The 26,116-nt window shown below is 44.2% G+C and overlaps 1 protein-coding gene across 1 annotated transcript; it reads left to right on the forward strand.

Moving 5' to 3' along the window:
- The first annotated feature begins 1,327 nt into the window (after positions 1-1,327).
- LOC136044363 (synaptotagmin-like protein 2) lies at positions 1,328-25,286 on the forward strand. Its single transcript, XM_065729643.1, has 16 exons — positions 1,328-1,914; positions 3,862-4,013; positions 9,929-10,022; positions 11,528-11,609; positions 11,773-11,866; positions 12,491-13,609; positions 14,919-15,017; positions 16,964-17,055; positions 17,516-17,617; positions 19,480-19,649; positions 20,534-20,636; positions 21,259-21,420; positions 22,264-22,342; positions 22,896-22,995; positions 23,371-23,576; positions 25,053-25,286. Exons 1-16 carry the CDS (start codon positions 1,814-1,816, stop codon positions 25,196-25,198), a joined length of 2,901 nt encoding a protein of 966 aa, XP_065585715.1. The 5' UTR covers positions 1,328-1,813; the 3' UTR covers positions 25,199-25,286.
- The last annotated feature ends 830 nt before the right edge of the window (positions 25,287-26,116 follow it).

The following is a 26,116-nucleotide window of genomic DNA, read 5'->3' on the forward strand; positions in this document are numbered from 1 at the left end:
TCCCAAAAACTTTTGTGAACTTGTACTTTTAGAAGTAAGGTTGTGCCTTAGAAGCACAGCCTTCACCTTAGAACCTGACTAAGAAGTCAGGTTGGAGTTAGCAGAACTGAAGTGCTAGAGCCAGGCTGGATGAAATGCAGGTTTCAACAGCAGAAAATCATCAGGTTTTTATTCCTGGTGTTGTTTTAAAATAAAGTGGTACCAATAGTTTCCTAGATGATAAAGGCTATGATGTTGTACCGTTTTGGAAACAAGGGCAAACACTGAGAATATATCATCTGTCAAATAATGTAAATCTGTAAAATGATGTCAAATGAGCAAAGTCCAGCTGAAGTGCCTGTGCTCAGCTCCCACGTGCCAGTCTAAGGGGTGCATTGTGTGGAGGGAGGCTGAAGGAGGGGGCAGAAATAACCCAAACCATGGCTCGGAGGAGCACCTGCAGGACCTGGAGATGTTGAATGTGGAGGCTGAGGGTAGATTGGGCAGGCACATTGAGTGTGATAGAGGCCTTGAGCTTAGGGAACAGGCATGATGATTGTCAAATGGTATTTGCTATGAAAGCTGGGTTTTGTTCATTTTCAATGTCCTGGCTACCAAAGCTGTGGCTTTGGAGAAAAAGGATGATGAAACTCACAGTCATCTGATGGGCTTTGACTCAGTGGGAAAGTCCCACCTGGCGAGCTGTGAAATGTTGGCATGGACTGGAGCAGAACTTTTCCTTCCTTGGAGGTGCACTTTACTGCCCTCAGGTTGGCCAGGAAAGAAGACAAGGAATAAAGCAGCACTGCAACGTGTGATTTACCCTCTCTCCACACTATGCAGCCTCTGGCTGTTTTTGTGTTCTGCTGAAATGCTGAATGATCTGCACATATGCTGTCTGAATAGCAAATATCAGTTCAGCACAAGGCAGAGTGCACTGATAATAGAAAATCAGCAGCCTCTGGTATTTCATGGCCTAACATGCAGCAGTAACACCTGCAGATCTCTGTCCCATCATTTTCCAATTGCTTTACAAAAGCTGCCTGCTTTCTCTTTTTCATTTAGAACAGGAAGGAACAAGGAATAGGAGAATGGGGATAAAAAACAAGCAGGCAGTTTGGCAATTCATATGCATATCTTGCTTAAAGCATGCTGAGTCAACTGTTTACCTGTTAGCAGGAAAGCAGCTAAAATAAAATCCCATCTTGGAGAGGTTAGTGCTATGTGAGATGCTGTGGGATGAGGAGGGAAGTAGGGCAGCTTGTTTTGGAACTTGTGCTGAAGAACAAATACAAACCCCCAGTGTACACATTCGGTTACCATATGTCGCACTTATCAGAAAGGCGTCTTGGTGTTATTTCTTTGCAGGGATGCTTGAACTCCACAGAGGCAGACTTTTCCACTGAAGGAGGTGCATGCCAGAGGTGCTGGAGCTGCGCAGAGCTTTCTGCCTGTCGAGGCAGGCAGTGAGCTCGCTCCTCGCTGTGCTTGCCTGTTTCATTGACGCTGGCTTCCTAATTGCTACGACTGTGCCTGGAGGGAAGTGAAGGAGCCTCATTTTGCTGCGAGTATTTTCCTGGCAGGGAAAGGCATACAGAGCAGCGGAATGTGCCAGGGAAGAGCTGCCTAGAGCCTGGAAGTACAGGTCGAAGTGCCTACGCAACTTCCACTGAAGCCATGCTGTTGTGAGTGAAGTCCTTTTGCTCCAACCTTGTCTTGCTAGCCCCCTCGTGCACTGGGGGCAGCCCATGGCATTGCAGCAGGCTGTGCTGGATTAGCTGCCGGTGTGTCATTGCTCCATCTGTCTGAACTGCTGAGGAACATCTCGGGGAACATGTTGGACTTGAGCTTCCTGACTGAAGAGGAGTATGAGAAGCTGATGAAGGTTCTGCAGAGAGATGCAGAGCTAAAGAAGAAAGATGGGGATCGCATCAGGTGAGCCAGCGTGCAGTAACAACAAGTAGCGAGCTCCCACTTGGGGGATATTTTACTTCTTTTAGTGGAGTGTGTGTACTTACATATTTGCATGTGTGTGCAGAGGGAGAGGTGCAGGCTGTGGCAGTGCTGTCCCTTGATGCCCAGATCCTGAAGGATCTTTTCATTGCACCTCCTGCTTTTCAGCCTGCCTACTGTCTCCTCTCTGCAGGACTGCAGGGCTGGTTTCTCCTTTGGAGTTAGTCAGTAGCCCTTAGAGATGTGAAGGGGAATCCTCCTTTTCCTGCTTTGGGGAAGATGCTGATTTCCCAGTGTCACAGGTCAGCACAGGAGAGCATCTGCTGCCTTATTTCCCTCAACTAGTAGCACAGAAATCTCTTACAGTCTTTTTAAGTGAGGCTTTACATTCTCATTTCTGAGGTGGATATGTGCACAGTATCCATTGTGCAGACAGAGAAAGGGTAGTGAGAGGCCCCACAAACTGCCCAAGGTTTGCAGGGCATCCTAAGGCTGGGGTTGGTTAATTTGAATAGTGATGCTGTCGTCACCTTTTAAATGCCATCCATGTTGACAGCGTGCTCCAGGCCTGGGGAGCTGGCTCCAAATTCTTCACTGCTGGAAAGGAATAGTTCAGTGGGTGTGGATGGCTCTCTGCCAGATTAGCCCTGATAAGGATGTCTTTGACTTCCTGGTGAGCTGAAAAAGAGTAAAGTCTGTGTTGGAGGGATGTTCTGGGCTTGAAGGGGGAGTGAGCAGCCTTACAGCAGGCTCTTGCTTCTCCCCTGAATTAAAATGTTAAAAAAGTCTGGTTTTTTTCTTTGTTGAAGTTTTCTTTCTTTATTTCTGAAATGGTAAAAATTCTGCTGTGTTGTGGAGTCTTAGGGGAAAATGTTGGCATGATTTCAGTTTTGCTTCATGCATTTTTGGGAGATGTTGCACAAAAGGCTTTCGTTTGGGAGTGAGGTGAGTTGGATCCTCCAGAGAGCAATGCCAAGTGAATGCAGATGTCTGCAATGAGATCTCCTGTGCCAGTGTGAACACGTTTGGCTCCACTGCAGCCTGCCCACTGGGGGAAACCAACTCAGTGGCATTACAGTGATGATCTGGTGTCATCAGGATTAAAATATGTGCCTACATCTCCTTTGGCTGAGCACCCTGATGGGGCAAGTGCTGCCCTGATGGGTGGAAGCTGTGACAGGGGCTTTTCCTCTGGCCTCTCAGGTCTCCAGGGACTCTGAGCTGTAACTGTGGGAGGCAGCGACCACCAAAGGTTTTTACACCAAGCAGTGATATAAAAACAAATTAACTGGATGAGAGTTAAAAGTATGGGCTAGTAAACAGTGTGCTGACAGATTTAGGTGCCAAAAACCAGCCCTGGGTGTGCCTGAGCTAGTTACAGTAAGAAAAGCTGTGCTCAGGAAGGAGTGCAACTGTGTGCCAACATCAGCATGGCAGCAGGAGCAGGAAGAGGTGTCCAAGGAGAATGATGAAGGGCCAGGTTGGTCTCCTGAATTGCATAATTTATTTCTACAGTTTGGATCAGATCTGATCCAAAAAGCTTTGCAGTTCATGAAGAGATTAATAGACAAATAAAACAAAGAAATGCAGGACCTATAAACAGCCCCACCCCTTCCCAAACCCTCGGGGCTGCAAATGGAACAGACAAATCTCCTTATGAAGTGACTCAGTTCTGAACATGCAGTTGGTAAGAGGTGAAGATCTTTGCTTGCAAGGTGCTGTTTGCCTTTCCAACATAAATAAATAAAATAAAAAAAAATCAACTTTAATTTTTATGTTAGTGTGGTCCTCGTGATTGCAGAAAGTAATCTCCAGAACCTTTGTAATAGCAGATAGAGGAATTGTACATACAGCTGTTCTGAGAGTAGCGCAGGGAAAGCTGAAACCCTGAAGGTCTTTTTAGTGTGTAGCATTTTCCTTGCCTTTCAGACGAATCCAAGGCTCCATCAAGGATGAAAAGAAAAAGAAGTTTGTGACAGGTGAATGGTTTTCAGATGTGAAAGCGAAGCGGTTTCAAGAAGACCTAGAGGGATCGGATCTGCTACGGGCATCAATCAGAAGGAAAAAGGGCAAACTAGAAAGTAAGTGTGTTAATGTGTGAAGTAAGAAACTAAACTGATGGACCAGAAAAAGGTGGTCAGGTACGTGGGTCTCCCTGTGCTGGGAGCCTTTTGGTTTAGATTTTAAGAAACAGATTTTTTGCCAAGCTTTCAGTACTAGAAAAAAATCTGTTTATCAAAACAGGGGCCCAGGGGAAAAAATGCAGCATGGCAGAGGACCAAGATAGCTGTTTACTGGCTATATGCAGTAAACGCTTTCTCCCCATTTCTGCTTGTTTATTCCAAAATGTTTTATTTGTCAGAAGTCACTGGTATCATTGTCACAGATGCAAGGAGGGAGAAAGATAATGTGGGGCAGTTTCTAGCATCAAATTGATATGCGTGGGTCAAAGACTCCTCCATTTCCCAGACTCATCTGGTAACAGCCACCAGCCAGCTGTTCTGGCAGGCCACCAGGATGGTGAGGTCAGTCAGCCTCTCATCTCCTGGCAGAAATTTACTCTCTGAGAGTGGCAGTCCACACCTAACTTTATGTACAACAGATCAAATCAGATTTGATGGCTCAGGACAGTGAGAAGAGAGAGGCCCAGTGTTAAATGAGCAGGGTTGTGCTTGGAGTCCAGATTCAGCACAAAGTGCAGCATCAAGCTGGTTGAATGTTTGTGCAAAGCAGAGCTGATTCACATCTTGTCCTCTCTGTGAAGACAGGCCAGCCAGCCCCACAGCAGGATGTTGGGACTGCAGCCTGGTCTCACACAGCTTCCCTGATTGTCAGGTTGGGTTGTCACAGACGTGTTTTGTGAGCTGGTGGCTGCTGCTGCTCCAAGGAAGCAGTAGCCCTGATGGTCAGCTCTTCACAAAGTCTACACCGTTCCTAATACAAGGACCTTATAACTGGGCTCTGTTTTTTTGTGGTAAAAAGATGGTTGTCTTCCGTCTGTCCAAAACTCAAATGCTATCTCTACTAGTTTGGTTCAGCTGTCTTCCCTGGGTTTGGCTGTATTTCTTTCTGTGGGGCTGCAGAAACATCAATCACTTATTTGTTTGCTGGGCCAGGATCTAATTAATGTAACTTTTTCTTCCCTTTTTGAACCCCAGTTTAGTTTATTCTTTTTAGCTCCACTTATTCATATGCATACATGAAGCTAAACAGTGGCCAGGGACTAACTGAGAGCCTCATTTCCCTTTGCATTTTGCTCATCCCTCACAGCTCTTGTAGCTTAGCATAGATTCGTTGGAACCTCTGATGCAGAACTGGCCCATCGTATTTCATATGAAGTTGCTTTTATCTTTGGTGTTGAGCATTCATTATGTCATTAAATTTACTGTTTTGACATCTCTCCAGAATGCTAAAACATGTAAAAACCTTTTACTGTTTGGCAGACTTGCCTGGCCATTTCTGCAGGGGCATGCTCTGCTTTTTGAGGATGTACATTTGTGATTTAGTTCTTACTACTAATGTGTATGTATGAGACATGGCTTAAGGTCATCATCTAAAATAATCTCCTTATTAAAATAGAGTTTGTATACAAGTTATGGTTTTGCTTACATGTTTTCACAAAATCATTGAACTGTATGGGCTGGATGGGACCTTTGGAGGTCACCTAGTCCAAGCCCCTGCTACCTAGAGCCAGCTGCACATTACAGTGTCCAGGTGGGCATCTCCAGAGGAGACTCCACCACCTCTCTGGGCAGCTTGTTCCAGTGGCATCACCCTCATGATAAAGTTCTTCCCTATTTTCAGTGCTAGACAAATGCTGTTTTAAGAAGGATGAGGTGAACGTTACTGAATTACTGTAGCAATTATGCTTAGATATAGCCATTTTTCTTTTTACCTCCTTTTTCTTCCCTCTCCTTCCCTTTTTCAATTCTTAGCCTTACTATGGCAAAGCACAGCTACAACACGACATTATTTCTTGCTCTTACTTTTCCCACCGCCATTTTACAGCAACAGATGAGAATCAAGACTCAGCAGCTGCTATTTTCACCTTGCTGTTACCTTCTGTACGTTCAACTCCCTCAGTGATTACCACACAGGGCTTGACTCCCTGCTCCCATGAAGGCAAGCACTTCTCTAGTAACAGTATTGCATCAGAGCAGCACCTGCCCCATCAGGGAGCAGGACGAGGCCCTGTATGAGTGGTTTGGCCATGCAACAGACCTGCAGTAGATGATATAAGGACCTGTGCTGGCCATCCTGGCACCTTTTCAAAGTGATGAAGGTGTGTGTCCCCATTTAAGAACTAAACATAACGTGCTCATGACTCCAGGGCTGTTAATACTGATGTATGTATTTGAGGATTGTGTTAGGGAGTGAAATGAGAAAATTCCTACCTGGAAAAGGCCCACAGTAATTACTGGCAATTGCTGGCATTCCTTCTGCATGGCAAATGGGCTGAGGAAGGCAAACATTCATGCCTGCAGAGAATAAGTCCCAGTGACCTTTCCTTGAGGAGGGCTTAAGCCTTCAGAAGAAAGGGCTTTATGGCTCCGTAAGGGCTTCCACTTTTCCACTTTTGCTATTGATTATAGTAGAGGGTAGTAATAATCAGCAGCAGTATAGATCTGTAAAGTATGCAGATGCTCTCTGAATTCAATCTGCTGTCTTCAGAGTAGCACAGATGAATGAATTTGGTGATAAATTATCCTTGAGCTTGTGTGCAGGGAATGAGAGCTATTAATTGTCTGGTGGAGAGGCCACGTTATCCCCTGCCCAAGCACATCATTCCTGGCAGCACCATTAGTGTTGCCTTCCCCAAGGTCGAGTGTCTATGTTTCAGAGTGATAGGAAATGGGCAAAGTGGCTAATGTTTTAAAAGTGGCTCTGTTAATACACATTTATGTACAAACGAGTTTAACTGGTCAGACCACTACTAGGTCCTGTTGGAGTTGGCCTCCTTTTCTGTCTGATGCTGAAGTTACCAAGCATACTTGGCTTGTTAGGATGGATTGTAATGTATTGTTGACCATTGTGTTTGTTGCTCTAGAAGGCAGGCGTAGCTGTGCCAGTGGCTGAGCTATTTTGAAGGATGGTGATGTGGAGGAGGAGGCAAACTCCTCCAGCTCCTGTCAGCTGGGAGGTGGGAGATCTGTCTGAGAAAGCCTGAGGGGGAAGTGCCAGTGAAAAGCAGATTTGTTGCAGTACCTTTGGAAGTGATGTGACAAAATGAATGCAGCCCTTGCTTTTCAAGGTCTTCTCAGTCGTGGCAGGCAGAGGGAGGACATGGGTGCTCTGTGTTTGGATCTTGTTCCCAAGCAGCTTTATGCTGGCATCTCCCTCACTGGACTGGAGCAAAAGAAGAGTCTGTGGCTCATTGTATAAATAAATGGTCCCTGTCTGCTTTCTTCTGCCTGCACATACCACCAGATATGTCACAACTTTTCTGTCCCAAAGCAATACTCAGCAATGCTTTTTGCACCAGCCTTCATGTGGAAAAAACACTGAGTTCTCACTACTGCAGAAGCCAAGGGGCCGCTCAGCTGCCACAGCATACCTGTGCCACATGCACGGTCCTTGTGCAGACAGACCCAAGCAGCACTCCCTGGCATGCTCTTGGCACCACAGGGACGTGCAGCAGCAGCGCTGGGTGCTGGCAGGCAGGAAAGCTGCAGCATTTGTGTCAGCAGTGAGACATTATGGTTGGACTAGATGATCTTATAGGTCCTTTCCAACCTTATGAACTTATGAACTTATAACAGAGAAGAGTGGAGCTCCAGCTCCAGTTCTGCCATTATCCAGGGGTGACTGTACTGGCACTGCACAGCATCACGCAAGGCATGGGGTGGATCAAGGTGATCTTTGAGGTCTCTTTCAACCCAAGCCATTTTGTGATTGCTTTAGCGCTGTTTTCTAAACAGCAAGGCTATGTTATTTCACATTACACCTGACCATCCCTGAACCTCTTGGAGGGAACTGGGGGAGCAAACTCACTCCGCTGTAAGGGCAGAGCAAATCCGAGACCACTTTGAGACTTAATATGGCACAAGTCTGTGGGGTCCTTCACCAAGGGAGGGTCATGCCTGCCCAATCTAGTGGCACTGTATGATGGAGTGATGGCATTGATGGACAAAGGAAGGCAACCGGTGTCATCTACCTGGACTTCTGCAAGGCCTCTGGTGTGATCCCCAACCACATCCTTATCTCTAAGTTGGAGAGATAAAGATTTGAGGGGTGGACTGTTCAATGGATAAGGAATTGGTTGGAAGATCAGAAGGTTGTGGTAAATGGCTCCATGTCTAGGTGGAGAACAGTGGCCGGCAGTGTCCCAAGGGGTTTGTCTTGTGACTGATGTTCTTTAACACCTTTATCAGTGATACAGATGATGGAATCAAGTGCACTCTTGGCAAGTTTTCTGATGGCACCAAGCTGAGTGATGCAGTTGATACAACAAAAGAAAGTGATGACATCCAGAGGGACCTTGATAAATTGGAAAGGTGGTCTCTTATGAACCTAGTAAGGTTCAACAAAGCAAAGTGCAAGGTTTTGCACTTGTGTTGGTGTAATCTCAGGTATGCAAACAGGCTGAGAGGAGAACCCCTTGAGAGTATCCCTCCTGAAAAGGACTTAGGGGTCCTTGAAAAACTTAACGTGAGCCAGCAGTGTGTGCTTGCAGCCTGGAAGGCCAGTGGTATCCTGGACTGCATCAGAAAATGAAGTGTGAAGGAAGTGATTGTCTCACTCTATTTTGCCCTCATGAGGCCCCATCTGGAGTATTTTATCCAGAAGATCTGGAAGAGGACCATGAAGATGACCAGAGATCTGGAGCACCTCTCCTGTGAAGGCCCACTGAAGGAACTGGGCTTGTTCTGCCTGTGGAAGAGAAGGCTCTGGGGTCATCTCACTGTGGCCTTTCAGAATTTAAAGGAAGATTGTAAACAGGAGGGAAATCAATTTTTCACTTGGTAGATAGTGATAGAACAAGGGGTAATGATTTTAAACTAAAGGAGGAAAGATTTAGATTAGATGTCAGGGGGAAGTTTTTCACTGAGAGAGTGGTGAGTTGCTGAAACAGGTTGCCCAGAGATGTTGTGTGTTCAAGGCCAGGTTGGGTAGGGCCTTGGGCAACCTGATCTAGTACTTGATCTAGAGGCTGGCAACCCTGCCTGCAGCAGAGGGGTTGGAACTTGATCATCCTTGAGGTCCCTTCCTACCCAAGCCACTCTACGAACCCTTGAGCCTCTGTTTCTGTTATACGATGAAAAACAACCAAAAGAGATTTGGCATTTTTTGTAACAGATACATTTATTCTTTAAAGTAGTCCTAGCTGCAAGTGAACAAATACGTGCAGACCTTGAGGGGTTTGTTTTTTTGCTTTTGTTTTTTGGCCAAAGTAAGCTTAGTTTTTCATTGCTGCTTGAGAGCGTGATCCTGTTGGTTGTGCAGTAGCAAGAGCCTGTTTGCCAGTTAAATGGCTAATGCAACTTTATACCTTGGCAGGCTGCTTTAAAGGTCACTGTCTTCTATTGTTTTTTTTCTTCAGGGTCTTTGAGAGCTCAGAAGACATAGCTGAGCCTTGTGCCAGTAAAAATAACAAGGATCTCCTCATTAACTCTATTGGCCTCCTCCTTTGTTTGCCAAGATCAGATGACTTTGAGTAAAAACAGGAAACGGCTGAATTTAAATCCTGGAACGGATTAACTTTATTGACAGCCACGGCATTGTCTTGTGAAGGTTTCCAGCGAAGCAGCAGCTCCTGGCACGAGCCAGGCATTAGGCAGCTCTCTTTGGGTGCTCAAATACATGGGGCCTGGGGGTGCCCTGTCCACTGGGCAGTGTGGATGATGCTGCCCTGGAGCATGCCCCCCTGCAGGGGCAGCCCCCAGGGTGTCTGCATGTGGGACTCATTTAACAAGCTTTTGATTTCTTCAGATAAAACACAATGCTGTTGCAAGCTCAATTACGTGTACTTTCTTGATTGTCTCTGTTAACATTACAGATGAGGTCAGTGAGCACATCCAGAGAAGTCTGGAAAGCAAAGATGCCCCAGGTCCCCCCTTCCACGAGCATGCTGCTGGCACAGGAGAGGAGAGGTAACCACCACTGCTCTTGTTTCTAACAAAAATTGAATGCCACCCATTCAATCCTGTTCTTTAACTGAGTTTCCAAGACCACATTAGTAATAGGCTATATAGAATGCTTTTAAAACCCTCTTTCCAGGAATTGTCAGGGTATCAATCCTCCCTTAATAACTAAGTGCTAATGTGCTTATGCCAGAAAGGTCTTTTCCTGCATGATTTGATAAGGGGTCAGTAAAATGGAAGCTGTTTCTAATGTCAGGATATTCTGGGTAGTTTTTCAAAGTAATTATGATTTTTATTTGTTTAATTTTTCCCATGGAGCAATGCTAACAAAATGAACTATTTTAGGAAACCACTCATTTCCTGCTGGTGCCAACCACTGTGTTCAGTGCTCAACGCTCACTGTCATGGCTTGGTAGATTTCATGTTGTGCTGACTGTGCACAAATACCCAATGAAAGAGCTTCAGAAAGCAAATGAGTGACCTCACTCAATGTTTGTGAACTATGGAGAAGCCATTAAAATATCCACCTTTTCATTTATTGTTGCTTCCATCTCATTTGCTTTCTTCTGTCAGCAGAATGAGGAATCATACTTCACAGGTGGCAATTGCTGCAATTATTAAATATGAGCCTTGAAAACACTTCCAGACCTCCTGCAGCTGAACAATGGGTGTTGTTTAACAAAAGACAGAGTCAGCGTGCTTTACAAGCATGGCAACGGTCTTGACAATTTATTGTGGGAGTCTTGTAGAGGTCGCTTTGTTTTTCTCATTCAACCCTAAATGGAAAGCATTCTCATCTGAAATCTCACCAGTGCTCTAACCTGCCTGCTCCTCTCCATCTGGAGGGCAGCTGCCACTAGAAACTCACTAAGACAGTAGAACTGGTCAGGCAAACTGCCCATGATGATATATGTTTATTTTATTTATGTACCAAGCACTTAGTAATTAAGTTATGATACAAGCCTGATGTTTTTTATCCCCTACTGTAGTGTAACATCAGTAGCCTGTAGTTTCTGTGTTCTCAATTAATCCAGCTGTGCCAGTGACCTAATCTGAGGTGTGTGGAAAGGCCTGGCCTGTTCCTTCCTGGACCAAACCTGAAAGGGCATCTCCCTCTTGCATGGCTTTTGGGCTGTTCTGGCACTATCACTCCCTGTGTTTTTCTCTGTAGTTTTCTCCCAGAAAGGCAAGTCTGAATAAATTCTGGGTGACACTCACAAGGTGTCACCATTGTTTTTGTTGATAAAGTTCTATACTAACTGCAGTAGTAGATTCATATTTACTCCAAGCTGAGTCCATTTAGTATGTTCCCCACTCCTTCCAACGGAGGTAATGAATGAAGGCAGTAGCTCTGGGTGGCCTTACATTGGGCAGAGTTGGTATAAACAAGTGGCAAAGCAGCTGAGCAGAACTGAACCAGTGTTGAAGGCTGCCAGACTGCCTGTGCAGAGGATGCCCTATCCAGTACATCCCTACCACTGATCTCCTTGCTCAGATGTTTTTCTACTCCATAGATCCAGCACTCCTGCTCTTGGTACTGCAGAGGAACATAAAATCTTGCCAAAACCAAAGCCAAGACTTTCTGCATCATACAAGGTACTATAGCCACATTGGCTACGTTTGGTTTTATTTCTTGGGTCTTCACACAGTCTGTCCAGGGGCTCCGCAGACTGTCCTCTCTAGTATCTGTGATCAAATAAATGACATTTTTTGAGTCTTGCAAACAGATATACACTGACAGAGTTTGTTTTTCATTCAGAGACCCAGTATACATGATGTTTCTTCTTCGGAGAGTGACACTGGAACAAGTCTGTTTGCAGCTGCATCAGACAGCTTGCATTTGTGTAGAAAAGGTAAAGTTTTTGTTCAGTGAACCATTGACTTTTTCATTGTTTAGAGTCAAACTCCAAGAAACATGTTGCTTTTTTTGTGTGCATACAAATGAATAACAAAGAGCTTCTCTTAGCTTGGCCTGTAATGGGCTGCCAACATTTCTATGAATTATGCACAAGGGAGCAAGAGTCAAGAAAAAAATCCTCCACGACTAAAACTTCTCCTAGCTCTCAGTATGGTTAACTGAGTGCGTGGCTAACAATTCCTTAATACACAGATCCAAGTTACCTTTTCTTTAGTTTCCTGCTTTGAATGTGTAGTGCATTTTTGGTACGTAGAAAATAGCCAATAGGAAAGCTGTCAAGCAGAATGCAAAGCTGCAAACAAATCCCCAGCTCACAGCAACAGTTCAGAGCTCAGTGAAATTTTTCCCTTCCCTGTTGCAGAAAGAAGTGCTGAGTTTTTCAGGCTTTTCCTTCAGATGAAAGGGAGCTTGCTGGACTCTCAAAATAAGGAAGAATTAGGAATGTGTTGGTGGTTTCTAGAAACTCCTTGCTTCCGTTTGAGGACCTGCATCCCAGACCTTACAGTGAGTTAGGATGTGGTGTGGTGGGATAGGTTGTGAGCATTTGTTGTTGCTGTAGGTAATGGACTGTCTCCACCGCCTGCCAAGCTTTCAGAGGACGCTGTGCTGCAGCCCAGCTGTGCAACTAGAGAAGCTGCTGATGGGGCCACTGACACCACAGCAGGACCAAAAACTCCACCCGAACCAGCTTATGCTCCCAGCAAGATACCTGTTAAGAGGAAACCAAGCAGAACTCTCTCTAGATCAGAGCAATGTGTGAACCATCTGGGGCCAGCAGAGAACAACCTTGAAAAGAGAGAGGTACTGACAAGCCCCAGATTACTGACTACGGAGGGGGAAAGCAGCCAGGCAGTGAAGCCAGGCGTGAACTATACAATCTCATCAATGAGTAACAAAGAGGAGGACATTGGCCTTGATCGTGAGCACTTCAAGAATCTGAAGAACTTCTGGGAGAAGGGAGCAGACTCTGTGATGATGGGAAGTGTACCTGAGCCCCCGGGCTCACTGGAGGAAGATGGTAGGCAGTTCAAGCTGTGCCGCTCGCTCTCTGTGCAGTCGGGCCATGGCCAAAACAGTGAAGAAAAACCTGGGGCCTTCACCAAAACAAGAACCCCTTACAAAAGGACAATAACTTTATCTTCCAGTGAGGAAGAACCTAGCTATGTAGCTCCTGTGAGGAAGGGATCTGTTTCCATTGCTCCAAGGTCCACATACGCTAAGAGCAAAGGAGGCCTGGTTACAAGAAATAATTCGCTGGGTGAAAGCAATGGGAAACCATCGGTGCCAGAGGAAGAGAAGGCAGCACAGCGCAGCTCCAAGAAATCCAGATTGCCTGTGCGAGTGCCTTCCATCAAAATCGAGTCTCCTACCAAGGACGTGTCTGGCAGCACATTTGATCCAGAGACGCCTCCAGAGAAGTTCATCGTGGCAGAGGAGCGCAAGCGTGCAGTGAGCTCTTTGGCAAGCAGGGTGCAGATACTGATTGAGCCTGCAATTGCAAGTGGCGACAAAGAAGATGAGAAAGCACAGAGATCTGATGTGGGCGCTCAGGACAACATGGAAATAAATGGAGAGCTACCTGAGGAAAAGACATGCCAGTCTTCAGAACAGCCTAGAGCCAGTGCACCGACCGGAGAGAGAGAAGCTGTTCAGAAGATGGACTTGTCTGTTCACTCAGGTACTGAGGGCTGTAACAGCACCCTGGGAAACCCCCATTGCATGTCATCTCTAAGCCTGTTTTCTTCCCTAATACTTCCAATTTTGCATATTTTCTTAGCTTCTACATTTATACTGTATTACAACTGGTACAGGGTTGTTAGCATGTGTGGAATGTGAAAAGCAGATTTGTTGCAGTACCTGTGGAACCAACTGTTCTGTGTAGTGCAGTGAGGTATAAAATTGGGCAACGTGATGTCCCTTTGCCTTTCTCTCCACTGCCTATTCTCATACTTCAAGCACCTCAGCTAGAGACAGATCTCCATTTCTTTAGCCCTGACTACAGCAGTTTGCAGGAGCTTACTTTACTAACTGAGAGCACTGTACTTTTTTCAAATGTAGATCTGCAAGCATTCCTTGTGCTGGTAGATATAAGTCTGATGCAAATAGCAGAAATTAAACATGAGACAAAGTGTTTAATAAATACATTGACCCTTTGGCTACTTTGATATGGTTACTGGCCATCAATGACAATTTGGACCTTGTGGGAATCTAACAGTGAATTTGCACAGAATGGACTGAACAAGGACTATGAATCTTCTGGGTTCTGATACCACATTTTCCATTACAGTGGAGTCAGCAGTACTGCTACTTCATCAGCCTCTTCCTTTGGGTTTGACAGGCTTTTGTAATGACTGGTAGCACGGGCAAAAGTTCATGTTAATTGTAGTTTGTTTTAAATGTGAGCTCTGATTGCCCACAGCTCTGTTCCCTCTCAAGCGAAGACCTAGGAAGACAGAGCTCCCTGTCTCCTTTTTCTGCATCTTTGGTCCTCTTGTACCTGATCAAGACCCATTTGAGAGGATCTTCCATAAACTCAGCTGATTTGATTTTTGACTGCCATTTCTTGGCTTATTTCCTACCTTTTATAACATTTCCATTAATATCTTGAGTTGCATTTCAGGTAAATATGAGCATTTATTTTACGTACCGATTGTTCTTGTATTGCCCAGGGTGTTGGTTTTATTTTTTTTTCATTATTATTACAGTCATTACAGATTGCTATTAGCAGATGGCTGTATTCCACTGGAAGCTCTAAGTGTTGATCTCTTTTGGGGACTGGGTTACTCCAGTGTTTACATTTCTCATCATAGCGTGAAGTTGTTCTCAGGAAGAGATGTTACAGAGATGGTTTGAAGGTAACTTTGTGTAACTGTACAACTGCAGCAAGCTCTAAGCAGGAGTGGCTGCAAGAGTGACATGCTTGCTGACATCCTGCCCATTTGTGTTTGTTTACTTACCAAGCTGACTTGACTTTTCAGATATTCCAGAGGAAGATGGAGATCATTCTCCTGCTGCTCAGGCCTTAGCCCAAGCAAATAGTGTTAATCTTGCAAAGAGCATGGTGAACATTTACACGACCACAGAGAGTGAGTAACGCTTTTCTTTTTGCATTTTAGTTTAAGTTTCTTGAAGGCAATATATTGTGTATGAATTCTGCATCCCTGGTGCTTCTGTGCTAGTACTAGGCAAGAAAAAAGACATTGTTTCATCATCAAATTAGAGAGCTTATAGTGCCTAAAATTAAATTCAAAGCCAGGAAAATTACAGCTAGATTGATGATAAGTCACTCATTGTGCTCAGCAAAAAGCAAATGGGCTTCAAATGGTTGGCAAGAATGTCTCTCCTCTTCTACCACTGAGTACTGTGGGACCTGTATGGCAGCCTGCTCAGTGGATCAATCAGACGTGGCAGACCTTGCACCCAGCACATGAGCTGTGCCACAGCCTGCTGCCATGTGCTTGCTTGTGTCTATATCTGGGGCTTTCCCAGAGCAGCCCCAGGTTGCTGGCCTGATCTCCTCAGCTACCAGCTGGACACGCTTCATGCTGGCAGTTCCTTCTGGAGAAAACAAGACAGACTAAGGAGAAGGCAACCAAGAGAGCAGCAGCAAAAGCTGAAGAAGCCCATAGCCAAGAAGCCTGTCTGGGCCAAGGGAGAAGGAGAGGGCCAGGAAAATCAGTACATGTCCCCAAAAGATGAAAGGTGGCGAGCTCAAGAAGACAGCTATGAGCATGCCTAAATACAAAGGGGTATGGCCAAGTACGCTGGGAGTGAGGTGGGAAGGCTGGGGAGGCAATCCCCAGGGTAGGGTAAAGCAGCTTAGAGGAAACAGTAAGGCCAGCTTAGGTGAACCTGATCCTGGTTATGGGATGGGGGAGAGTCCCCTTTGGGCTGTCAAAAGCAGCTTGTGAATGGGACATACTGCATTGACCTATCTGTGTGCAATTGAACCACACCTTCCTGGAGGCTTGTGCCAAATGTATGCCACGTCATGTGGTGCAGTGATGCAAGTCATAAAACACGATGGCTCAAAGCTTCAAGCCCCACGTGCATTGCCATTCAGAGATGTGGCCTTCATGCAAACAAGAAAGATTTAGCCTTTCCCCATTACAGCTGATTTAAAACCACAAACCTCATCCTAGGAAACCTTCCTCTACAGAGTTGCACTTGCTTACAGTATGACAAACAGCCTACAGAAAAGACTAAATTTAACACTACTGATGGTTGGAGGTATCAAGCATCCTTTGGGCATTCTGAGCACTGAGTAGTGTATCCTTGTGACTAATGCTCAGCAACAGTGCATGTCATCTGAAAACAGGCCAGTTGTTTTGGAATGAGATTAGTCATCAAGGAAGTTACTGAGCAAAGATAAATATAGAGCAGGTAGGCTTTATTTAAACATTTAATCAGCTCAGTAGTCATCTTTTTAAGTTGCTATTGAAGTTGATACTGTTGTGAAGCTTTTTTTTTTTTTAGATAACATTATTTCCACCTCTTTGTCCATCTAGCAGTATATTTGAGAGGCGTATGCAACAGTGAAATTATAGGTTGAAGTATTTTACAGCTCTTTTGCACAGGGAAATGTTGTTTTCACGTGCCATGAGATAGAGATGTGAGCGTGTTTGTTTCTTTGAAGGGAGGGAGGGAGGAGGGTGGTGGTGGTGCAGATCTGCATGCTTTTATTCTAAATTAAATCTACGCAGCTTGAGAATGTAGAGCAAACAAGTTAATGTGCTTCAGGAGACGGATAAATTGAATTAACCACTAGAGGGAGCTTGGACACTCTTACTCTGGAATGAAAACGCATTGAGAAGAGCTTTGCAGCATTGGGAATAGCTTTGCAGCATTAGCTAGCTGTCTGTATCCTGGGGAGAGCTCATCTTCAGTGGCCGGTGACAGAGATGAGGCGAGTGCTTCGCTCAAGCTTTCCCTCCTTTCTTGTACTTTTAAATAAACAAACAAAAAAGTGACTTTCTTGTATTTTCCTGACTGACAATTGATCTTGATGCCTCCTTCCTCTTTGTACTTACAGCGTACAATAAACCCCTCTTGATACCCCATCAATTTCTTGAACCTGAAAGAATCAAAGAGCTGAGCAGATCCTCTCCTCTCCTGTTGTCTGAGGTAGGATAGATACCAGAAATGACTGAAATAATTTTCCCAGCATCCCTTAAATGACATTCAGGTTCGTGAGAGTCTTTTTTCTGGGACACTGGCAGTACTTGCTCTAGAGAACACATCGGTTATGTCATTAAAAAAACGATAAAAATTATAAAAGCTGTAAGAAAAAAGTCCCTAGTAATCCACACCAACCTTTTGGTCCTGTAGGAGTTTTAGTGTATCCCTCTGCTTCAGATCACAGTGTTACATGCCCTTCCCAAGAGTCCAGGTGGTTTGGAGGCAGTTAATGATGACGTTTGCTGCGGGTCAGAGGCAGTGCCTCTGGGGAGATCCCTGCACTCCCCTCCGCTCTCCTAACCTGCTTGCAGCTTAATGGGACTCTGCTGAGCTATTGGTTTTCCTCTGTAGTGTTGGAAAGTGCTTGTACAGCAGAGCATAAAGATGCTTGTTATTTTCTGAGCAGACAGAATCAGACACGGCTTCGGAAATCAGCTTCCAGTTTAGCAAGCACAAAAAGACTCCTAGCATTGGCAGCCACTCCTCCGACATGGCATCTGTCTCCTCGGTAGGTATTTGATGCGTATGCTTCGCTAGAAAGGTTTTCTCAGTTGGATGTGGTGACACTGCATTTATGCTGATGTGGATGATGTGGCCTCTGGAGTATCACATTGGTTTCCGTGCGGTACTTGATTTAAAAGAACAGTGATGGCTAATTACCTGCATTAAAGAAGTGTGTTCAGGTACTATCTCAAATTAGAGACCTTTGTTAGGGAAATTCAGAGCAAGAGGCAGCCTCTGCTCCCAAGTATGGAGCAAACAGTGCTGCAGCCTGGGAGAGAGGAGTGGCCTTCCTCTAGGTGGGGAAATGACACACACAGCTATTCAGTAACTCGTGGTCCAGCTCTGGGAGGGCTGGGGCTGCAGACTGGTGCAAGCTTCTCCTTCACTTAATCAGCAAATTAAAGGGAAGTCAGAATTGGACAACAACAGTATGGCTTAGAAGTCCAGCTTCTAAGGAAAGCTGACAAAAGCTGAGTGCATTTCATTAGGCTATTTAAAAGGATTCGTTAGAGACAGTGTTTTGTGGGGGGCTGTTTAAAAATGCTTTATTTTGCTGTATTACTATTATAGATAGCTCCAAAGTGTATGTGTGAGATTTAAAGGATGTACGTGAAGAAAAGCTTGTAGGGAGAGGTCAGGAATGTAGGTAAATATGTCATTTAAAAGCTTTAACTAGGAGGTACATGAATCCTTCTCATCTGTAGTCTGGGAGCTGTAAATGAGCCTTTTTTGTTCGAGTGGCATAGATGTTTTTCAAAATCTCATTTAGGATTTTCTGTTAGGTTGAGTATACTGATGAGATGAGAAATGTATCTCCACAAACTGAGAGAAGATATTTAGCAGGTTCTTATAGGTTACTACAGAATCTAATTTAGAAGGAAAAGGTGTAGGGGGAGACAGAGAAGAATTGGGTTAATTACTAGGAAAGTTTTTTGATAAATGTTCATGATTGTACCACGGAAGAGTGCCAAGAGGGTTAATTATTTGCTTTGTAAACTGCATTAGCTTTTATGTTATCCCATCAGTAATCATAAGTGATTGGTGCAGTAGAAGATTCTCATCTTTCTGGAGCTGTATTTTATTTCCTTTCTACTAGAGAAAGATGTAAAGCCTTGGAAAGAGAAACTCATGGCCTTTGGTCAAATCCAGTTTGTTCTGGGAAAGCAAAAGGCTCTTGAGTGCCTAGCTCCTGGTTTATGCCTGAAGAAAGCTCATTTCCCTCTGCATTCGTGAAAAATTTATTCCCATAAGCTGCCCGTGGTGGGACAGTGGCTCTTAAGGACAGGGGTTATATCTATTTCTGTTCTGTACAGCTCTCTGCACTTTGTGAACAAGCAAGGAGGTAGTAGTAGTCATTTTTTTCTACATTTCTAGTCTGATACGGTTCTTAGTAGCCTGTTTTTAAAACTGAATGACAATAGGGTGACTATACCTACCATAAATAGTAAGTGTATGTGAAGATAGTTAAAAGTTTCCTCAGTATATTTCTTTCTTAGTGATGAGACTGGTTCAGAATAGCAGTCCTTAGTACAGGTAGCACAGGGTGTTCTTGGCAGTGATATTTAACAGTTTCCCAAAGCTTTGGGATTTAGAGATATAAATCTGTGTTCAATGGGCACTCAGGAGATCAGTGCTTCTTAGTCCTGTTATAGGATATCACATCCTTGTGAGACCTTTATTCGGGTCCTCAAACCCTTGCTTGTGCAAGCACAGCTGCAGATGCTCACCATTTCTGTACCAAGGACATGGTCCTACTCAAGGACAGCGAGGACAGATTATTTCTCCAAGAATGCACATCTTTGTCCAGAAAACAAATCTGAAGTGTGCCTGTTTCAGTAGTGCTGACCTTCTTCTTCCACCTGGCAGGTGAGTGGCAGTGTGCTCAGTGTGTACAGCGGTGATTTTGGGAGTGTGGATGCCCAGGGTACTGTGGAGTTTGCACTGGACTATGATGAGAAGAACCGGGAGTTCCAGGTTCATGTGTCCCAGTGCAAGGACCTGGCTGTAGTGGATGAGAAGAAGGACAGAACTGACCCGTGAGTGATGCTTCAATTTGGCACCTCGTGTCTTCTCTGCTGCTGAATTTTGTGTTCTGATGGGCTTTCTTTTTTGTTTGTTTGTTTGTTTTTTTCCTTATGAATTTTCTTTTAAAATGCCATTTTTTCTTCCTACTTGTAGACTTCTGGTGCATGTTTACTGCTAGGTCTTCCCTATCAGTATCCACTTACCTTCTTCATGGTTCTAGAGCTACTGACATCAATAAATATGTTGCCATGGACATATGTCTGAATAAGATTGAGAAAACCTTGGTCAATACAGGAACATTTCCTGTTATCACAGAAATATCTTCTCTACATAACCATGTGAAACTTGCTCTCCCCATGGTGAATACACTTTAGTAATAACTCTGGAGATGCAGACACATGTTTATATGGAAAGAAAGCCTGAAAAGAAGTGCCATTACGAGATATAATAGTAATTGTATGGAGGCTAGTGATCTCCATTTTTAAAAGATGATAAGAGTAACCTTAAATCTGAACTTTGAAAAAGAGAGATTTATAATCGGTCTTCTTGAGACATTCCACCTTTTCTCTCTAATTTCACCCAGATTTTGAATGCACAGATATGCAATAGTTACAGGCACTTCAGAAAATGGATTTATGTCCCTGATGGCGTTCCGTACTGCTTAGAGAGTTGCTTGTTCTCTTCTGAGTGTTGGTGGCATCCACCCATCCCTAGTGAGACTTACGACTTCACATGCAAAACAAGTTAATATCCTAGCAGGTTTCTTAATTAATTCTGCCCTTTAAGAGTCAACTTGCTTCCATAAATTCCATGTCATCATCCAGAAGTCTTGCTTGCCTATTAGACTGGCAATACTGAACAGTATTCAGCTGGAATTTTCTTTTTCTTTTTGCAGGTATGTTAAAACTTACTTGCTCCCAGACAAAGCTAGAATGGGTAAGAGGAAAACCTCAGTGAAGAAAAGGACAGTGAATCCCATTTACAATGAAGTGTTACGGGTAAGAAGACGTATGTGGTCTGAAAACTTGTATTGTAGCAGGCACTTATCCCTGGTCAGGTCTGGAAGGAGCCTATCTACTTGACTGGGCTCCTTCACCTGTCCCTTGGTTTCATGAGGGCAGAGGTGTTGAAGGTTCTTCTGTACTCACTTGGGTGGCACCCAAGATTTCTGTGACAAAACTATGTGGTGACCTTTGGAAGAAGGGACCTGCCTTCAGGTCAGAACAAGGAGGTATTCTTCCCTTCCTGGGCTCATGGTTAGAAGATGTGGCTCTATTAAGGAAGGTCCTCATCTTGTGATCTTACTTATCAAAGCACGGAGGATTATTTAACAATGCCCAAGCCTGTGTTAATAATTCTTGAAAAAATACTGTTGTTTCTTGATGAAGAATGGAGCACTGAATTTCCCTGTGCTCAGCAGAAAAAACATTGTCAGGCTCACTGTGGCATTGCTGTAGCACTAGAAGAGATCTTCAGAATGGGGCCAGTTCTTGAGAGCATGTGTGGAGTGGGTTTAAGAGTCAGCCATAGCTAATTCAAGTTTTTGAGAGGTTTATTTCCAGTTGTGAGAAAAACTGGAGTAAAAAAAATGTACAACCTGATTTCTCTTTCTTCCTCTAGTATAAAATAGAGAAAATGGTATTGCTGATCCAAAAACTAAATCTCTCTGTTTGGCACAATGACCCACTGGGACGTAATAGTTTCTTGGGAGAGATCGAATTAGACTTGGCCAGCTGGGACTGGAGCAACAGGAAACTCAACTGGTACCCACTGAAGCCCCGGGTAAGTGCATCTCAGCTGCAGTTCTGTTCCCAGCCCAGCCCCAAAGCCTTTAGGAGTGGCAGAAATCCCTCTTGGCTGCTTGAACCATGTTCTGTTAACTCAAGGCTTTTCCTGCTGAGCCCCATCTGCCGCATCTTTGGCATAAGTGGGCAGCTGGCTGGAGGCCAGCAGTCCCTGCAGCTGTAGCCTGTCTTGTATGCCCTAGCCAGAGGGAAGGGAAGACTCCTCAGAGGTCTTGTCTTGTGTGCAGGAGCCTGAATTGTGCACAAGAAACACCCACAAGCCCTAGACTTGTTAGCACAATATTCAGTGCTCTGAACACAGGCCTTCTTGGGTTTTACTTTGGTGACACTTTCGTAAATGTGATCTGACACTAATCAGCAGAAACTCTGACGTGACTCTGCCTCTCCTCACATGAAAGACCATCCCTTGAAAACAGACACCAGAGTGCTAGGTGATGCAGTTAGACGTACCATGACAGGTAAATACTCAGGTGCCGCTTTTTGTAAAACCAGTACAGCTTCCTCCATGCTCCTGTGTTCAGAGGCCTGACCTAAGATCCCTTTTCATGAGATAAAAGCTTTCAAAAAAAAAAAAAAAAGGTGATTAATTTTGTCCAACTGGATGTTTCTGGAAGGGCAGCCTTGCTCTGAATTCTCAAGCGTTAGGTTTCAAGGGACTGAGTTTGAGAACAGGGTCACAAAGTAGCCCTGAGAATAGACTGTCCCAGATATGCTGAAGCAGAGTTTGTCTATTTGTCCCCCTGTATTTAAATCAAAAGCTGTTTGCCCTGCTGTTAGCACAAGCCCTTGTTTGCTCAGTTATAACTCTTTTCTATTTCAGAGTCTTTCTGCTGTTAACGGTGTGGATCATCGAGGAGTGATGAATTTGTCTATTAAGTATGTCCCTCCAGGAAGCCTAGGTAAAATGTATTTCATAAATTAAGAAGTATTGCCTGTATATTGGTGTGCAGCTTGCAATGCTACAATGTTTTATGGGCTGGTTAAAGAGTAATCTGATTAGAGCAAGATCATAGAGATCAGCACAAAGGGACAACCACAGTGCTTGACAGCACCATCTGCAGATTACATCTGTTTTTCACATATTGGATTTACTGAGAAACTGTGAGGAGAGGAAGGTCTCAATAAGCTTAAACTCACTGACTGTTACGGGCACTATGGGGTGCTGTGATGCTCTAGCAGCAACACACAGCTCCTCTTTCTGTGGGGCAAGCAGAAGGTTGGGTTTCCCCTGTAGTTTCTTTCCTGCATCAATGCATCACTGGCAGGCTGTGTCAGGAGCCCCCACAGCCATGAACATGGAGCTGTGGCACCCAGCAGAGAGCACAGCTCCAGGGGAGTAGTATGCAGAGAGGTCATGTTGCTGCTCCCTCAGGTCCCTGGAGAAGGAAGCCCATTGTCCTGCTAGCTGTTGCAGGGACTGTCATGAGAGCTTTCTGTTGTATTAAATGGCAGGACCCAAGAACCCTCCCTCTGGTGAAGTACACATTTGGGTCAAAGATGTCAAGGACCTTCTGCAGTTGCGTCCTTCTGGAGTTGACTCCTTTGTGAAATGGTAAGTGTATGTTTTGAAATATCCTCTTGGGCGTCCACATGATGAAAGTAGAATCCATTTTTTAGTGTAAAATGTCACTTTGGGGAAAACAAACAAACAAACAAACAAAAAAACCACCTTTTCCTAAAGCAGGATCTGTTAAGCACCCCTCCTTTCTAAAACTCTTCGCTTCCAAAGTTGATTTTCTTTGAGAAAAAAAAGTTTACTGCAGGGATGATAAGCATTCCCCATTAAACTTAGAGATTTTTTCTGTTGAGACCCAATTCCTCCTAACTTCAGATCTGAGGCCTGGTTTAGACCCAGCAAGTTTGTAGGAGCAGTTGAAATCCCATGTGACATTCTGCACTACTTGCTGTGTTTTTTTTTCTCTCAAAGCTATGTGCTTCCAGACACGAGTAAGAAGAGCTACCAAAAGACCCGAGTTGTAAAAAGAGACACAAACCCTGTTTTCAATCACACTATTGTGTACGATGGCTTTCATACAGAGGATTTGAAGGATGCTTGTGTTGAGCTGACTATGTGGGATCATGAAAAACTAACCAACCATTTCCTTGGAGGAATCAGGCTGGGCCTTGGGACAGGTCGGTGATTTCCTTTACATTAAGTGAATACTCTTATACTGTTGCTGAGCCACATGGTATAGTGGAAAGTTGCTGAGCATTTTGCTGCTAGTGAGAAACCAGGTGTGGAGAGTGTCTAACTGCTACATGCTGAGATGGAGGGGGCCCTGCTACTGTAATAGCAAACCTCTATTCCCACATTTTCTGCCACATCAGCTCCCAGGTCTGGCAGAACTCAAGAATCAGTGTGGGTCCAGCAGAGAATTTTCCTGCTGTTGCAGGAAAACAGGCAGCATTGCAAATCAACATTACATTGCTGTTCCTCCCGGCAAAAAGTGCTCAGAACTGAAGATAAAGAACTTGAATGCCATGTGGGACAGCACCACCTGGTGACTCTGTCCTCATCTCCTCCATTGAAATACTTCAGTAACAGGAATAGCTATTATTTGGAATACAGAGCTTGATGCAGTAGTTGCTCTGATCTCAGTCAAAACTGAGACAACATCAACAGTTTGAAAATTGAGTTGTTTAGGTGTAGATTAAGATGTTGTTATTCTTTTTTTAAATTACTTTTATTAATATAGATTATGAAGTGCTCAGAGAGCACAGGAAAGTTGGTATTTGCTAAACATCCTATCTTAACTTTCAGCGTACCCCATGCCGAGCTTTGTCAGATAGCATGTTCATCTTTGTATTTGGTAGGTGGGAGATGTAAGGATTTGTAAGCTAACTGTACTTATTGTTAAGCAATAGGTGTCTCTGAGAGATGAAAGACAAGCAGATTTCAGGGTGGGGGGTGTAATAAAGGGTGACTGTTCCTTGAGGGTATCAGGAAGAGCCTTATTGTAGCTGCCTTGTGGGTACTCTTCTATTTATTGGATTTGCCTGCATGATCTCTGTTTTCAGACAGAACACCAAGAGAGCTGTGAACTATCCAGTGGGAAGTTCACATAAAAATATCAAACCCAGGATTAGCTATGATCCGAATGTAGACTTCTATCTAATTGACAATTAGTTGGCACATGAAAATTTGGTTGGAAAATCAGCTTGGAATTAATATACACACTTCTGCATTATTGTATGTTTACAGAGTAGATAAACTAGAGCAAAGTAGATAAAGTAGAGCAAAAGAATTTTAACAGATACCCATCCCTGTTCACAACAAATCAAGGGGAATGCCAAACCTTGTAGACTTTCTTCACCCCACCAAAAAAAAAAAAAAAAAGCAGTACTGGACTTGAGCCCAACATTGTTTTCCTTGCTAGGTTATTTTTAGGGTTCTTGTGTTTTGTGGCTTTTATGTTGAACTTTGGTGTAGAATGGAGATCATTAGCAGAAGAACAGGAGGTACTTACAGTGCAGCTTCCTGACAGGAACTCTGTACCTTTTAGGTTAAGACCCTACCTGCTGCAGTTATATCTCACTGAGTACTTTTTTGTATGGAGTGGAAGTTCCTTATGCAGCTCGCAACGTTACTATCTCCTTGTTTTTCTTCAGGTTTGAGCTATGGCATCCCTGTGGACTGGATGGACTCCACACAAGAGGAAGTGGCCTTTTGGCAGGAGATGATGTCTGCTTCCAATGAATGGATTGAGGGGCTGCTGCCACTGCGCTCGTTGGCAGGGAGGAAAAAACTGAAATAGCCTACTGTATGTTCTAGAGCAAGGCTGAACGTGTGTGTTAGGCTTAGGAAACTTCCTACCCTGAGGTGATAGAGACCATGGGGCTGGCAAGGGGTAAGGTTATTAAGGCAATTGATGGGCAGCACTTCGGAGATGTTAAATGTTAACTATTTGTTCCCTGACAGAGGACCTGGAAAGTGCCAAACTGATGCTATACTTGATTTAAAACAAGAGGAAATGTTACCTTTCTATTTAATTGAGTGTATTTGAATTCCACTAAGCACTGGCAACATCAGCAGGGAAGAGGAGGTCCGGATATTTATTTTTTTACTCTTTCTTGTACTGCTCTTTTTTTTTTCAATCCATGCAGAGATGTAGTTGTTCTAAAGCTGCACTATGGTATTATTCATATTTACCTGCAAGTGGTACACTTTGTGCTTGACGTAGAACTGCTTCAAGTCACCAGTCAGCACAGTCTGACAGTGAGAGCTTTGCACTTGTCGCTGGTGGCAACACATCTGTACCACGAAAGAAATTAAGATCCAGGGTGAATCTAATGAAAGAGAAGACTATTTGAAGCAGAAAATGAAGCAATCCGAGGAAGATAACAACCAGGCATTCAATACGTCAAATCCTTTCTGCTTTAATACAAAAGAGAGAAGAGATGGTCCTGCAGCTAGTAGGATTTTGCTATCAGGAGCAGCTTTCCTAGCTTTCCTGAAGGCTTCCTCAGTGACCTCAGGCAAGTTACTCTATTAAAACCTGGTTTCAGTGCAATATAAGTGGAAGCGCTTGCCTAAATGTAAAATATCATTACATTGCTAATGGACCTAATAGTGTCTTCGAAATGCCTTGTGTGCAAAACATTTCAGCATAAAGTAATGATGTAGAGAACAGTCTCACGTTAGCCCGCCATAATGGGTCAGGAAAAAGGGTCAG

The sequence above is a fragment of the Cyrtonyx montezumae genome, unplaced genomic scaffold, assembly GCF_038088225.1.
Source record: "Cyrtonyx montezumae isolate F1298 unplaced genomic scaffold, pur_monq_1.0 scaffold_11, whole genome shotgun sequence".
NCBI classification, from domain to species: domain Eukaryota; kingdom Metazoa; phylum Chordata; class Aves; order Galliformes; family Odontophoridae; genus Cyrtonyx; species Cyrtonyx montezumae.

Coding starts and splice junctions, on each gene's coding strand:
- LOC136044363 (XM_065729643.1), top strand. CDS start 1,814: ATGTTGGACTTGAGCTTCCTGACTGAAGAGGAGTATGAGAAGCTGATG. Junction 17,056..17,515: donor CTCCTCTCCTGTTGTCTGAG/GTAGGATAGATA, acceptor TTTTCTGAGCAG/ACAGAATCAGACACGGCTTC. Junction 21,421..22,263: donor GGTACCCACTGAAGCCCCGG/GTAAGTGCATCT, acceptor TTTCTATTTCAG/AGTCTTTCTGCTGTTAACGG.